Consider the following 16,574-nt stretch of genomic DNA (forward strand, 5'->3'; position numbering starts at 1 on the left):
CCTTGGATTTATCATTACAGAGCAACCTACTGAGAATCTGGATCACAATGGTCAATTAGTTATGTCAGCGTCATGGACAGCGCCTTGGATTTATCAGTAAACACAGACCTACTGAAAATCTGGACCACAACGGTCAATAGGCTATTTCAGCACCATGGAAAGCGCCTTGGATTTATCATTCAGTACATTTACATGCAGGCAGTAACCCTTTCTTAACAAGAATATTTGCAATAACCCGGTTGCGCACAGCCATGTAAACACGTGCAAAAACCCAAATATGCCCATATTCGGGTTTCCCTGGTTTACTCCTTTTCTAACTCAAATTTCTGGTCATATAAACGTGCATCGGGATATCCCCGTTGAAAGGGACATGAAATACTGTTCTACGCATCTTCTACAAATCTTGGTATTTGAGTACAGGAACTACTTGTGATACAGTTTAACTGCTAAGTAAAATGTGCGGAAACGATCATTCAGTTCTTCTCTTTGACTGAAAAAAACAGTGTATCGCATCATTGAACATATTACCACGTCTTGCTGCTAACACTCTTTGTCAAACAACATGCAGAGAGAGCCTAGAGAGCCCTTCTTCTTCTGTGGCGTCTGTGTAAAATAAGGCTGAAAATGCAAACAGCACACCTAGTGGCATGAAGTGCAAATGCAGTCATGATGTCATCCATGCGCTGTGGTTTGAATGGGGATATCCCTGATCATGTAAACAGGAGTAACTCTGTCTGTTTAAGCATGTAAATATTGACTGCATGTAAACATAGTCAATAAAGAGTGACCTACTGAAAATCTGGACCACGACAGTCAATTGGCTACTTCAGAAACATGGACAGTACCTTGGATTTATCATTAAACAGCGACCTAATGTTAATCTGGACCACAACGGTCAATTGGCGATTCCAGCACCATGGACAGTGCCTAAGATTTAGCATTGAACAGCAACCTACTGATAATCTGGACCACAACGGTCAATTTGCTGTTTCGGCACCATGGACAGTGCCTTGGATTTATCAATAAACAACAACCTGGACCACAAATTGACCACTGTGGTCAGATTATCAGCAGGTCGAGGTGCTGTCCATGGTGCTGAAACAGGAAATTGACCGTTGTGGTCCAGATTATCAGTAGGTTGCTGTTAAACAGAGACCTACTGATAATCTGGACCAGAACGGTCAATTGGCTGTTTCAGCACCATGGACAGCGCCTTGGATTTATCCGATAAAGAATTGAATTTATTAAAAGCTCTCTGTAAATGAAATGATTTATAGCTTTTGGAAAGCTGATTCTCCTATTTTGTCAAGAAGCTCTGCGCACAGACACCCTTTCTCAACACTTCCCTGAAACAGGATTAAGTGTGACTGCAGGTTATTGTCAACCCTCAATAATCTCACAAAAAATGCTTCAAATCAATAACTTTGTGGGACTCTGTCCATGAAAACAGTGCAGCACATTGGGATTCATACTGTATGCTTATATAGTGAAAGAATAATGTGACACGACCATTTCAACAGCTACACTCAGTTCGAGCCATTGGCACAATTTAAAAATGGAAATCTGTGGTGGAATCAATCTTTCCCTGAAAATAAAACACCTGGTCATCCATCCATCTTACATCCAATTCAGTATAAAAGCCTCTCCTTCCAGTCGAGACTAATCCTTACTCTTATCAAGACTCACATACAGTTAACATTTGATAACTGCATGCTCTGCATGGACTAGAAGGGAATTTGATTATACTTACAACCACCGACTCACAACCTGACAGGTACAGTTTTAAAATTGTGTGATGGAAATGGTAGAAACAAGAAAATATCCCTTCAATTTTTAACAGAGGTTTGATCTTTGGTGGTTTAGGCTTCAAGAGAAAAAGAGAGAAAAAAAGATTCCTTTATTTCAAATGATCTTGTGAATCAAACCTCATCACAGATCTGCTTCCTGAAAAGCATTTACCCAATAATCAATTCAACGGTGATTATTTTTAAGCCATGCTGTGACACAAAGGTATTGAGAAATAGTGCACAGGCAGGCTTCACTCCTTACAATGTTTGAAGCGGGAGGCTTTGTGATATCAAATAATACAAAAACACTAAAATATATGGCAGGATGTCCACTCATGCACTGTGCTTATGGTAGAGATTTAATCAACTTCTACTCAGATTTAACTCAAATTCAAACTTTCTAGTCTCTTTCTAGTCTTACCATGTGAGGCCTTTTTGTTTGTTTACATCGCGAGAAGTTTTAGGAGAAAGCAGACTCTCTTCCATGAAATAAGTCAACTAAACTTCTATTGAGTCCGAGCTTAAGGTCTAAATGAAACGGTTAAAGAAACGCTGAGCATTTAAGGCCCTTTCCCTCGCTATACGAGGAGGCTCTCTAATGCTCGTCCTTCATCTGTCCCTGAATACAAACACAGATCTTTATCCCTCTGAGACACACAAAAGCAGAATTCTCATCCACTGGATTTCAGAGATTCACATAAATATTGCTTTCTGATATGTACTTGCTTGTCAGGCACCATATAATCTGAGGTGTCAGAAACTTTCTGACTCTTTTTAACCTTCTAAAATCTCTAGATCTCTACAAAGGCCCTAAAAGGATGCAGGACAGAAAACAGTGATGAAAGGTCCTTCATCTGGCAGGAGAGCTCTTCTTCTCTCTCTCTAACTTAAGTATTTGAAAAACAGTTAGTAATGTATCCAGAGAAGCTGCTTTTCCATTCACATTAGCATATGTTTATCATGCAGACAGAACTTCTGCTGAAAGGATGGGAAGTCAACTAAATCTTTTAGAAAAGGGCAAGACTAATAAAGAAAAAGAAAACAGTTTCTGCTTCATTTATGGTTGCTATTTTTTTGGGCAGCAGCTGCTGAGGAGGGGATCTGTTCAAACAGCCTCTTGCATGTACGGCGTTTGGTTTCACATTGATCTCGGGATCAGTCTTTAACCACAGAGACCTTTAGAGTGAACTTCAATGTCCTGGCATGCACTTTTTTTCCACACGTCAAGACCTACTTAATGCACGCGATCACGAAAGACACGGCGATGTCAGCACTGAAAAGGTGGCACCTGAAGAGTGAGAGGATCAGAAAGCAGGATGCTTGCTGCCGGAGACCTGATCCGCTTCGTCCATTTCCCCGCCATCATGCAATCCATTATATCTCCTGAACAGACCGTGGGCTCATCCAAATTGAAAGTGACATTGTGATGAGCTCCTCCATCGAGGGCATGATGTACGTGTGTGTGTGTGTGTGTGTGTGTGTGTGTTAGAGATGGATTGAAGGGCACTTAGGAAGGCCCACTGCTCTGTTCCCTCAACTGCACTGCACACACCTACACACACACACACACACGTAGACACACATCCAAACTTAACTGCTGTTGGGAAAAACTACAGCCAGCTGGTGGATATATAACAATAAGAGCACAAGAGAGGAGAAAGAGAGCCAGGTGTAATGTAGGAACGAGTGTGTCTCATCCCTCTAACTCCGGCCTCAGAGTAAGTTCTTTCTAATAATGGTTATTAAGGAATTTAGCTTTATTACACCTCTGTTCTTGGAGTTAGTGAGACTCAATTTAATCACCAACTAAATCCCTAAAATGTGTGTGCTTGTGGGAGAGGAGCGGTTCCTCGCTGACTGCTGCTGCTGCTGCTGCTGCTCAGGCTGCAGACAGATAAACAATCAATTATGTACAGGCTGTCACCGGGGATCTCTCGCTCTCTCGCACGCCGGCCGCTTCTCCTCCTGCTCGGCTCCCTCCACTTTCTGCCAAAACATCCCCAGCCACCGAGAGCTTTGACCTCAGGCAGCTTCCCTCAAAACAATGTAACCTCAAATTAAATTTCACAGTCGCAGCGCGGAGAGGACAGCGATCTTATAATGTTTATGTCAGAATTAAATTTTCTGCTCCTTCACCAGGCTTTTGTTTGATGATGTGGCCAAGGGGATATCAGCAGCATTCCTCATTGTCAAACACCTTATGTTACAGTTTTGCACTGCTCTCATTGAAAAAGATCTTTTAGGCATACAGTGTATGTTCTTTAGCCTTCGAGTCACAACTAGCCATATTAATTATAAAACTAAAATGCCACTTGTATTAATAGCAGCTTCTAAACATCAACATTTCATTGAAAAGCAATGCACTTTTGTCCCTGACGAACAAAAGGAGCCTTGCTTTCTCTCTCAAATCTACACGAGTGTAAAAAAGCGTGTTTATTCAAAAGCCTTGTGTGCAAAAAGCAAATGTAGCAGGATGATTACTTTAAAAAAAATCTTTCCAAAAACAAAAGTAGATTGCAAAAAATTTACATTTTTTGACGTCAAATATAAATGCAGACATACACTTTGGTATTCTTGACTATTCTTGACTATATTGTACCACGGAGCTTTGTTCTGTGGCTTTGTTTTTTCTTGTCCTTGTTCCTTTGTGTTTTCCCGCACCTGCACAAGGACGCTGACACAGCGGAAAAGCAATCAACCAATGGTCTCGCATTGTTCAATCAACAGCTGCAGTGGCGATTCACTAAAAACTCAAATAATATGCCGACAAAGGTGGGAAAAAGGCTCCTGCAAGCAAGTTAATGGGAAATGCAAACAGCATAAGACTGGAAGTTTTCTTTCAAACTGGCTCTGAAAGAAAAATACATTCAACTAGTTTTTTTTTCAGATGTAAAGGATTCGTGCATTGTGTTCGAATGAGAAACGGAGAGTCTCAGTTGAAACACCATTCCCATCAACGCAGAAGGAAGACTTTTGAATCACATGGCCGACAGGGTTTCACCACTCAACAGAATACAGATGTCAAAAAAAAAAAAAAAAAAAAAGACAACAAGGCAATAACTGTTTGTCCAGATCCACCAGAACTACAAAACCCTTTGAGTTGACAGACTGAAAGTCATCATTCCTGATCTCTGTTGTTGACAGTCCTCCTGCTCCACCTCTGGCCTCTGTCCATCTCCTCCTCCCCCAACTTCCACCCACCTACCCACCCCTCCATTGGTCCCTCAGCCTCAGGATCCCAGGTCTGGTTATCATAGGATTAGAACAAGGACACACACATACTGTAAACACACCTCAGGAACAAGAGAGAGGCCACATCTGTACACCAACTGTAGCTCACACACACACACACCTCAGGACAGCTTCTTTAATAACGTTCAAACGGAGAGCACAACCAGTGCGCTACCTTTCATGGATTAGCCGCTAATCTCGCCGAGCGAGGAGCACCTCGGGCACTTTGGGGAAAAAGACGAGGAGTAAAGGGGGAGAGGAAGACGAGGAATCTTGACCTTCAAGAAGGATGAATTGATAGTCAAAGAAAGGATCGAGGGGAAGAAAAGTTGGCCGTGTTTCCTTTGCTAAAGGCTTCACCGGGGACGGAGAAGCTGCGCCGCGTCGGGACATTTGGCTCCACATATTTCATTCAAACCAGAACACCGAGCCCACATGTTACAGTCCGCCGCCAGCTGGGATCTGAACCCACCACCCCCCTCGCTGCAGGTGGCCCCCATGTAAAATGCAGGCTTCTGTCGGAGCTCACTGACCCCCTGACAAGCTGAGGAGAAATAAAACCAGGGCTCCATGCTGTTTCTCTCAGGCTTAAATCTGTGGATCAGTCCTTTAATACACTACTCCACATAAACACTGAGCCATGAAATGAGCTGGGGTCAACTTAATCCTCTTTCCTGAGCAGACCCGCTCACATGCAACACTGTAATGCATGTGGAAATATAGCCAGCGGTACCAGGACCATTGTTTCTGCTGATTTTGCGATTCATTAATTGGCGAGAGCCATTGCAGATGATAAAGATTCCCGTATATCATGCGAATGTATAATGTCAATAGGTACTGATGGGGGTGGTTTAATGTTTCCTTCCACAGCTGTAATATTTCACTGGAGAGCAACTAAAAGGAATCAGCATTCCCTTTAGACTCTTTCCAGACACACACAGATGGTCAAGTGCTATTAATGAGCAACAGATTCCTGCAGCTCGTCGCTTAGCGTCCTCCGATATGTAAAGTCACTTCCTGCAGTGGCGACAAGAAGCTCAAAACACTTACAGACAATACTGGACGCACCCTGTACTGCTTTTCTTTGTTTATTTTTTTACATTGTGAACGTCGCCTCATCTGTTTAACGCCTCATTAGTTTAGAATCATTCAGAAGTCATCCGCTAGGTGAGGTCTTGGTATTGCTCAGAATCAAATGCCGAGCGCTACAGTGCTGGATGTGTAAGAGACGATCCAGCAATGAATCAGCGGGGAGATCGCGAGGGTAATTTGACTGAAGCTGGGGAAGAAGTCATTACATGGAGTCTTTGTATAAGCCTCAGTTTAATCACACAAATTGACTTTTATAAGCAGACGCATAGCTGTGTATTCCACCACGGCGACTTGAAGGCATTTTAACGGGGAGCTACATAAAATACAGTGACACAATTTAATCCACTGGGTTTGTGGGAATTAATCTCCATTGTGAATCTGGGGAATGAGCGCACAGAGGAAGAGAGACAAATGAGTAAAACAATAAAACTTGCCCACAGCTCGGAAGTCTAGAGAAAACACAGGGAGTGAAATCACACAGTCGCCGTTTGAAGATGCAGCGTGAAAAGGCTGAGTAAGCAAGAAGGCTTCTTTCTTGGAATAAATCACAAGAAAAGAGATGAATGTGCATTTGTCACCCCCTTAAAAAGCGACTCCTCGATCTCAGTTCGACTTGTTTATGCCTTTCAGGAGCCCGTTCATGAAAAGACACAAAGTCAAAAATGCTTAACTTTGGTCTATTATTTCCTGATTTTCATTGACAAGGGAATGCAGAAGCTCCACAGGGGGGTTCAGATGGAGCAGGAAATGGGAGTGTTCAAAGTGCGTGCGTGGCGTCGGAGACTCTCACTCGGCTTTAATTCAGACTCCGACGGCGCGGCAGGAAGGCTGCGGGGCCCGAATCGCAGAGCGCGCAGGCAGCACTCGGCTCCTTCGCCGCGCCGCTGCTGCTGCTGCTGCGTTCGTTTGCATTGGTGCAAATTGCTTTCATAATTATAGGCACAGAGGAAATGCAGCATGTCGCCTCCACTTCAGAGACGACGCACACAGGGAGCTACTTAGCGACGTGTTTCACAAGCTACAAACAACTTCTGGGGAGTGTGGCGGAGCTCGCCGTCACTGATGACACCGTCTCATTTCAGATGAATGAGAGAGACGCGGCGTCGCCGAGAGATTATGAAATCATACGAAGTCCATGTGCTAACTTGTATCTAATATGAAAATATGCATATTCTACAGGGAAGAGTCAAATCATCGGTTTGTGATTATCTACAGCTCCACTTTAACTTTCAGAAAATCCATTCATCTATTAGTTACTACGTACTAACGGACTGTAGTCAACATGCTGCAAACGGGAAAAGAGCTGCTTTGTTCCAGAAATTCCAGATATGATTTTTACACAGATCACATATGTCTTTTTTTACCGCTGGATCTCATACGTTCCAGTGGAAATATTTTTATGTCTGAATATATTAACATTGATGAGAAAGAAAAGTCACACTGGTTGATGTAGAATGGATATAAATGAATATCCGTCACCATGGCAACTTGGTATAGTCCTTGCCTTCAGATCGACTCCCATCTTGTCTTTTCCTCTCCAGGTGGACTGTCTGCTCCGAAACCCAGTCTGGCTTCAGCCTCTCTGCCGCGGCTCCCTGTGGGTCTCACAACTTCTAAACTGTTGCTTCAGCTGCTCCGTTACCACAACATCCACCGGTTTGTTTCTGGTTCTTTTGGGCATGAAGCTCAGTTGCTCAGGGACCCTCGGTGGTGACCCACTGGCAGTGGGATTTTAACCAGCAAATAGTTAGAAGTAAAGAGAGGGAAGCAGAGTCTAAATGCTGGAGGATCGAATGAGACAAGCTGGACCTGAATGTTGTAACTGCGTTCAATCATTCGCAGCTGGAACGACTCGTTTCTTTTTTATGGATTTCACGAAAGGATTGCCGTGAATTATTCTTTGGTTTTAACCAATTTAAATTATTATGAAAATCCATGCAAAACCTTGACTTTATACACAGTTTATTTAATAATGCCATCGTTCAAAATAATCCCTCTGAAAGAACGAAGGAGTTTATTGTTCAAATATGCTGAAAAGTCAAACAATTTAAATAAGGGTGTCACAAAGGACTCTATATAAAAATAAAATAAAGCATTTTTTTAAGCTTAAAGCTTCTCTGTGAGCGAACCAAAAAAAAAGGGGGGGTTGGGGGCATACTGAGCTCTACAACTGTGCAAAATTTAATTCCCTCGAGCTTAAAACTCTGTGGTATTAAGCTCAGAAAAACGAATACAAAGAATTTAAGATTTTCAGCTGAGCTTACAATATACATATTGGTACAACTTGGGGTAAAAACAGAGAGCATGAGCTACAATAATCATGTTTTCAATCAGCGAAACGTTCACCGTATGTTTAAAAAAAGGCATATTCCACTGTAAAAAACAATAATTCAAAGATAATGAGGATCACATTGTGGATTTTGTTCTTGAATGAGTATAAAGCTGCCATTGGATTTATCAGTAACAGTTGTGTTTTTACTCCCATATTGCTATTTTTCATTCATGTTCTTCTCAACAACACCTCTTAAGCATTGTCATTTTTTTTTTTTTTTGAAGCAAATGTAACAGATTTTGTTTTGTAGTTAAATGCACTAATAAATAAATAAGATCTGACTTCAATGTGTTTTTGGCTCTCTGGGTGATGAAAGAGGCTGATGTAACAAAGTCCTGTTTCTCCTTCCCCCCCCCACTGTAGAACAGTGTGTAAAATCAAGTGGAAGAAGCCGCTACGGCCATGAAGTGCTACAACCACAATCATCCGCGGCACAGACAGAGAACAAAGACGGTGAATCGGCCGCGCGATCTTTCTGGATTGATTCGGTTTGCTTTTGAAACCGACTTGAGTTTCAACTTTGATCAGGAACAAATGGGACCGCCGCCTCCACTCACAGCCTCGCCGTTTCTCAGGTTCTCAGTCAGTTCCTTTTTTCCTTATCACACACGCACAGAGTACATTCACACACCATATGAGACCACGCACACACAACCACACACACACACACCCACACACACGCGCACGCCAGAGAGTCCAGAGACATTTTGACAACTCGAAAGTTGCTTTTTGTTGTTGTTCAAAGCAAAGTTTTCAAAGCATAAAACGTCTCGTGAGCTGTGGGAATCACTTCTCAAGAAGCTTACAGTAGCAAATATGCTAAATCAACCACTAACTTGTCTCGCAAGCGCAACAGAGTTTAGGGGTTCAAAGTTTTCTCGTAGAATAAATGTGTGTAATTATGCCATTTGACAGGTCTTTACAAAGGGAGGGGAAAAATGGTCTTTGTAACCTCAACAACACAGAATTGACTGAAGACTCAGTCTTCCTCCTCCTCTACTCCTGTTTGTGTTGGATGCCGTATCAAACGCTGCTACTGCCTTGTGCATGACTGTAAAGTGGGAATGGAAATCATAATAAATTGCTTCACGTGTAATTCTGATGTTCAGAATTAATACTTTCCTTGCACAGAAAAGTAGATTAGCAGCATTGCCTCCAGTGTTTTTCAGTCATTTCTTCATAAGTTTTCTTTTGCTCAGCCTCTTCTGTTTCCTCTGATGAATCCCAGTGTTTGGATGTGAAAGACTAAACATGCAAATGGTATCATGGCTGTGGGCATACAGGGATCTATATCCAAACAATAACCAGAATATTATCGTGATGTGTTCTTTTAAAGCTGCAAGACGTTTGAAAATCCGTGAACAAAATGGCTGCCGCAGACGCTGAAGCACATGGAGCCTTCTCCTCTCGGCTCCAGCCCGTCAAAAGGCCAGCGGAGGAACTCACCTGTGCAGGAATAGTCATCGATCCTGATGTAGCCCGTGTGGCAGATGCACATGAAGGAACCGGGGGTGTTGACACACATGGTGTTCTCCCTGCAGTAGTGCTTCCCTTCAGCGCACTCATCAATATCTGAGGAGAGAGATGGAAGAAGCAGAAATGGAGAACAAAGCTCGGTGAGACGCCGGGTTCTGTCACTGCGCTTTCTGTCAAATGACAACGCGACTAATGAAACATGCCGGTGAAGAAGGGGGACCAAACGCCGATTTCCTTTGTTGAGGGTTGACGATTCGCCGCTCGGTCCCTCCATCCACCCCTACTAATGATTACAGGTCTTGAATATGGCTTTATGGGTAATACTGTAAAGGAACACAGTGTAACTAACAGTTGTGGCAGCTGGGGTTTGGTTCTGTGAAATTATTCTGAAAAAATAGGCATTAGAATATAAACACTAAGCCATTGTGCATAGTGCATTAGCATAAAAAGTAAATAAATGTGTGTTTGGTAGATTCTTTTTATCCGAATAATTCTATAAAGCCTGTTTATTTCCATTTCAGCTGGTTTTACATGTGTAAGGTGCGTGCATTAATGAGATGACCAGCAGCACTGAGTAATGTGAAAAACGTGTCTAATCTTTAATTCCTAGGAAACGTATCTTTGGTGAAGCCGTTATAGAGAATGGAAAAGATTGACTCGTACAATTTGTTATTTGTGCAAACTTTTTTGAAGCGGGTTGGCTGAAACGAGGGCAGGCAGCCTCGGGGTTTTTAATAACAAGGAAGCATGTTTTCGCCGTGATCCCAGGTCCTCTGTAATGATCGGCTCTTCATGGAGGAAACCCTCACTCTGTTTGACTGGCCTGTTTTTTTTTTTTGTTTTTTTTTTTGCTGCAGAAACAACCGGTGGGGAGGGCGATTTGTCTTCATCAGTGGGAGACGGAGGTCGAAATGCACAAGGTCCACGAGAGGTGGGCGCTCCAGCACTTAAGGTTGCGCCACTCGATTTTCAATCTATTAAAAGTAAGGCGCTCCGTGTGGCGCCGCCGCTGCATTTTTCCCGTTTGTTCAGTTCATCCGGATGCTTCGAGCGTCTGTCAGATTTTATGTGCTGTAAAGAGATACTGTAGAGTAAGAATTCCTCCCGTGGAGGGGTATATTTAGAAAGACGCGTCTGTGTACTCACACACCCACAGAGATACGCAGATCCGAGTAAATAAATTGGTGCTTAGTTCGACGGTACACAAGGTCGTAAAATAACAAGATGTATAGCAAACACCGACGACATCCCATCTTAACAGTCACAACAAGAAAATAAAGGTGCATCAATCACACAGGAAATGAAGGGATGCCTTCATCTGGACGTCATAGACGGGGTAACCAAAGGTCCTCTGCACCCAAAAATGACAACTTGTGGAGTTTATTGATTTTAAAGGGACAAGTGACGAGTAAGCACGGATTTCAAAGAACATTTTGCAGAGTGTGAAGCTGCCTGGGCGGCCTCGCTGCGCTCAAAAACAAATGAGCCAAGTTTAAAGTGGAATTGGGCGACTTATCAAAACTCGGCTTCGCTTTTTGCCTCTGCAGATCAGGCTCGGAAAGATCCATTTCGTTTGTTAATTACAGGGAAATCATCTCTGAATAAAGACCCTAACCTGGTGTGTTTATCTGAATGTTGCTGTCATCTCCGAATGCCTCACTCAATAAAACGTCATCTGAAAATTCTGAACAGTGAAATGTGATTCGACTGAGAATTCAATGGCATTAATGTGTTTACAGGAGGCTTTTTGGAGCTAGGTTAAACAACTGGCATACTGAATAATTATGGTGGGTTTTTTTTTTTTGCAGAGCACTTTGCATATTTTCAGTTCTAGCATTGTGCGTTTTTTTTTGGGGTGGGTTTTGAGTGACTGTTTGGCAGGTTGTTCACTGTTTCCTGTCAAACCTGGCAACCCAATCTGCATTGTTTCTAATCTGCCCACAGCAACCAAATCGCAAGTACTTTTCAAAAAATAAACATTTCCAATTCATTGTTTTTCTATGTATTTGTCCATCAGATTTGAAAATAAAGCTACTATTTTGTTTTGATTTTGATATTCTGCTCAGAAGAACCTTATCTTTTTCCATTTCCAGGATTTTGAAATAACAGTTTTTTAACCATTGATTGGCAAAGAGAGATTATTTAAAAAAGCATGTTGTGTGTTTGGTCATAGAGAGATGATAATATTCTGTTAAATAACAGATTTTTCTAACCAGGGCACAAACATTAAATATATCAAATTTACTGAAGCATTTCAGGAAATCTCCATTTAAGTGTCTCAAGCTGGGACAATTGTCCTCTTTCTTTTTATTTAACTCAAAATCTGTTGTGTTGAAGCATTACTTTAAAAGTATGACTCAGTCGGGGTCTATATTACTAGAAAACACAGAATGTCACAGCAGTAAATTCAAAGACGACATGTCCACTACAGAAAACACAGCTCCACAATAGTCTCCCACCAGAGAACATTGTATCTTCATACATTATTTGTGACACTGTACCCATGAAATGAATGCATGATTCTTTTCCACAGACAGGAGCTCGTGGCTACAGGCGTCATGCCTCTGTCTGACGAAGGGGGGATTTTTCATTATCGCGCCGCTCGCTCTACCTTAAGCACCGTGATGCAGTTCATCATTGTGTTTTGCATTACAGGAGATAAATTTCATACTCATCACTGTGCGCCGCATGAAAAACTAGGCTGGCAACAAGAAGACAACTACACTCTGTCATTTTTATTTATAAAGGTCCCCAGCAAAAAGCTACCTCACTATATCAATTCTCTTTTTAAATCTAAAAACCACTGCTCACCAGACCGGCTCTCCAGACGATTTAATAATGACAGAGGATTTTAAAACTTCACTGACCCATCCCACTGGCTGTGATTTCCTCTTATAGTCTACAGTGATATATGTGATTATCTCTAATACTGCTTCTGCTTAATTCTTTTTTGCTATCCTGGAGTTAAATAAAAGCCTGTCTGCACACAGAGCTTCCAGTCAGTCTGCATGAGGATGAAACTCCATTACAGAAACTATTAGAGAACTGGACGCATGCAGTTCATTAAGAGACTATTTGAAAAAACCATAATGAATGTTCAGCTCTGTCAACACTAAATGTTAACTGACAAATTGTTTTTACTGAACTTTCCATGATATTAATGCACCTGCATTCATGTCTCATTGTGTTTGCTTCCATTATACATTCAGATAAAACACTGAGTACGTGTGTTCTGTCTGTTTCTGTCATTTAAAGTCCAGCAAGGAAACTCAATGCTGATTTTCCAATCTAGATTAGTATTAACATTATTTTATTATTTTCTATTATTGGTGATGATTGGCGATGATGTTGGTAACACATAATTCAATTTTCATTTTTGGGAAACCCAACAACGAAAAATATCCAGTGTTCATTCAGACCCCTGTGAAACAGACAGAATAAGGAGCTATTATTAGATTTGGGCAGGAACAAGTGAGGGCGCTCCTTTAATCTCCTGTAACACTTGTTAAGATGGGAAGACGTACAACCACTACAGCGAGGTGGCTAAAGGACATGCTCACATTCACCAGATTAAACCCTTTCATGATCAGACGAGACTGGATTTATTTTACTGCAGTCTGTCTTTAATGGTACTGAGACACTCATTTTAACGAATGTAAGTCATGCTGGTGAATCTTGGTTGTGCGTATTATACTGATGAATTCATTAAGTAATATCAAATATAAGGTCAAAAAGCTTTATTTTACCATAAGAATAGATTTTTATTTCAGTTTCTGTTATTCAACGCCAGTAAGTTTGATCCCATTGTCATTTTTGTAATAAAGGTCACAGCGAATCAGACAGCAAACTCCTCTGATTTGTAAAAATCAGAACTTCAAACTCCTGAATATGCAAGTAAATTTTTTTTTTGTCGGCTTGTTTCAGTCATCGTATACATGCCTGATTGACTGTTTTCAAAAAAACAATAAAAAAGTTAATGGAGATAAGAGTTAAACAGGGATTTAACTGATGACGTGTTTCAGTAATAAGAAAAGGAGCTAATAATAAGAGCTGTCAAATATCTACAGTGACTCATAACAGTTTTATAGCTGCTTTTCTCTTGTGATATCTATCATATTTTTGTTATTGCAACATTTTTCGAATGATTTGGATGCTTATGTGTAAAAACTGCTCAAAGGCTTTGTTTCTTTTCAGACGAGCCTTTCTTGTGCTGGTTCGATGCTTTTGTTTTGAAATATCTGGTAAATCTTCATATAAAGTCTTGAACTCATGGTTTTCGAACTCACACTCACCTCAGTGACATTTACCATGATTTCCACTCTAATAAAGAATCATCAAATCATGATTACACAATAACTGAGCGAGGAGAGTTACGACCGCCACCTGCCACTCCAGCAGATTTTATGCAGACGTGAGACGGTCACTCCAGTTGATGAGCCAAACCAGGCGGCTGAGGATCTGTGCAGAAGGATGACGTCTCTCCAGACTGAACCTCCACGCTTTGATTAGTCAGTTGTTTTCCATCCATCTACTCAGCCGCCTGGAACCAGACTCACACTCCCGTTGCTCTCTTGGCTAAGCAATTATCCGCTAACATGCTACCATAAGAGCTTGATAAAGCCCTGCTTATCAGAGCCGTGTTTCTCTCAGCTTGTGTTGGGAACTTCCTGCGCCGTACTCATTAAAACTTGGTTAGTGTAGCTTGAAGAATATAACTTAATAGATTGTTCTTTGTTCTTCCTTCTCACTCTCGCGGTTCCATATTTGGATTCATATTAGCTTGTTGCTAGGGCAACCCGCTATTTCAGGATTTTTAAAACGGCGTGCCAAACATTCAGACAGACGATGCACAACACTGCCAGGGTAAACAAAACAATCCTGATAATGTGATGCAATCAAATGAAATCCAATGCAAATACATGTCAAAGTGAACGGGCGGCGCCGCGCAGCGCGCCCCGAGCCTTTGTTCCTATTGACGGTTCAGGTCAAACGTAGGGACTCTTTGAGAGACAAGTTCCATAGTCCTTGACATTACCAATTTATTATTCATTCGCTGTATTCAGAGTCTGTAAGAGTGCGAGAGGACATTCACCCCTGAATATGTTCTGTGCCAGATGCTTTTTCGAAGAGCTCTTGAAAATGAATTTCAATAGATTTGCATTGGCATTCACTCCACTCACATGTCCTTGGGTTGAACACCGCCTACCACCCTGCAAGCTAAGAGCTCCACACCTGCCTACAACTGTGGCATTCACATTTTCTTGGTCCCCATCCTTTCACGGCTCCGTCAATACTTGCTGCCTTCAGCTATTCAAAAAGTTCCGTGAATGAAGCCGACAGACAATCGTAGACCGCCTATGAAAATGCGTGTGTCCTTCACTAAGTGAATGGAGGCTAATTAAAAACTCTTAGTAGCTATAAAAGAGAGAGAGAAACACGGGGAGGGGGGGGGAGTTGAAGAAAATAGGAAGTGGAGGGAAGGGCAGACAACAGCGCAGGTGAGACAGATGGGCAGAGAGAGGAAAAGGACGGACAAATCTGTGGCTTAAACATAAAGGGATACAAAATGAGAGAAAAAAAATCGGCGTGGCGAGAAGTGGCAAAAAAGTGTTGAGTGTCTCTTTGGGAAGGTGAACAATTGAGATAGGAGAAGAAAGAGATTGAAGACGGCGGACAAACAGGAGCAGAAAGGTATTAACTGTCGCTGAAGAGACGGAAAGTCGGAGAACAATCTCAGTCCGTCCGCCGCCGCAGAGGTAACCTTGAGAGCGGATCTGATGCGGCGGCGTTCGTACTTTCTGATTGGCCGAGAGCCGTGCGGCTTCGAGTGGAAGCCAGTTAAGTACGACCATCCATCCCGGAGCCGGCGACAGCGGATACGTTTGTTAAAACAATATGTTGAGAGGTGAGATGATGAGGGGCGCTGGGGGGACGGCGGCCATCTCCATCTCCATTAACGCACTCCATTTTCCTGATTGGCCTGTCACATGGACACGCGTGACGCTCGGCGCGAAGCGGGCCAGCCACCAGTCAGCGGCGGGTTTTATCGCTGGGACGGAGCTCCAGGGGTCAAACTGTTGCCACACGACGATGGATGGCTGGAAAACGGGCGGCGCTCTTTCCTTCTCACCTTTGCACATTCCTGCATCGCCGCTGAATCAATCACAGTCATCTGCGAGGAGCTGATCGGCTTCACGTTACTGCGGCATGACGAGGAACATGTTTAATTCCTACTGTTGAAAAGCCACACAATGTGACGTGAATTTCAATCCATGTGAAGAAAAACGTTCTGTGAAAGAGGTTTAATATTTCTGTGTAAAGAAACACCCCATTGTCAGCATACTGCTAAATACTGAAGGGGATGTTTCCTTTTTATTTCTTTTTTAAAAAGATCTAAATGATGTAACGCAAAGAAGTTAAATACTGAACGTTTCACTTAAAGCATGTAAGAAATAAAAATCACTTCTCACAAATAGGAAAAAAATAAATCAGTATGCTAATAGCAGACAGACACAGTATTAACCAAAGAGAAATCCAAGGACTTTATTTTCCACTGAGCTCTACCAGTTCAGTCTTTTTTACTGTGGATCTCTTTATGCTTTGCTGTGTGAGAGCAGAAAGACTTACAATGACTCATCCTCAAAGTAACACACAAA

General features: G+C 42.2%; 1 protein-coding gene across 1 annotated transcript in view; it reads right to left on the minus strand.

Annotated features, from left to right (window-relative positions):
• The window catches only part of nell2a (neural EGFL like 2a), an 86,729-nt gene that overhangs the window by 30,022 nt on the left and 40,133 nt on the right, over nt 1-16,574 (minus strand). Inside the window, exon 13 of the mRNA XM_030095293.1 lies at nt 9,889-10,014. Within this exon, the coding sequence (XP_029951153.1) occupies nt 9,889-10,014 (126 nt within the window). The remainder of the gene's footprint in view (nt 1-9,888; nt 10,015-16,574) is intronic.

Source organism: Salarias fasciatus, chromosome 7, assembly GCF_902148845.1.
Source record: "Salarias fasciatus chromosome 7, fSalaFa1.1, whole genome shotgun sequence".
NCBI classification, from domain to species: domain Eukaryota; kingdom Metazoa; phylum Chordata; class Actinopteri; order Blenniiformes; family Blenniidae; genus Salarias; species Salarias fasciatus.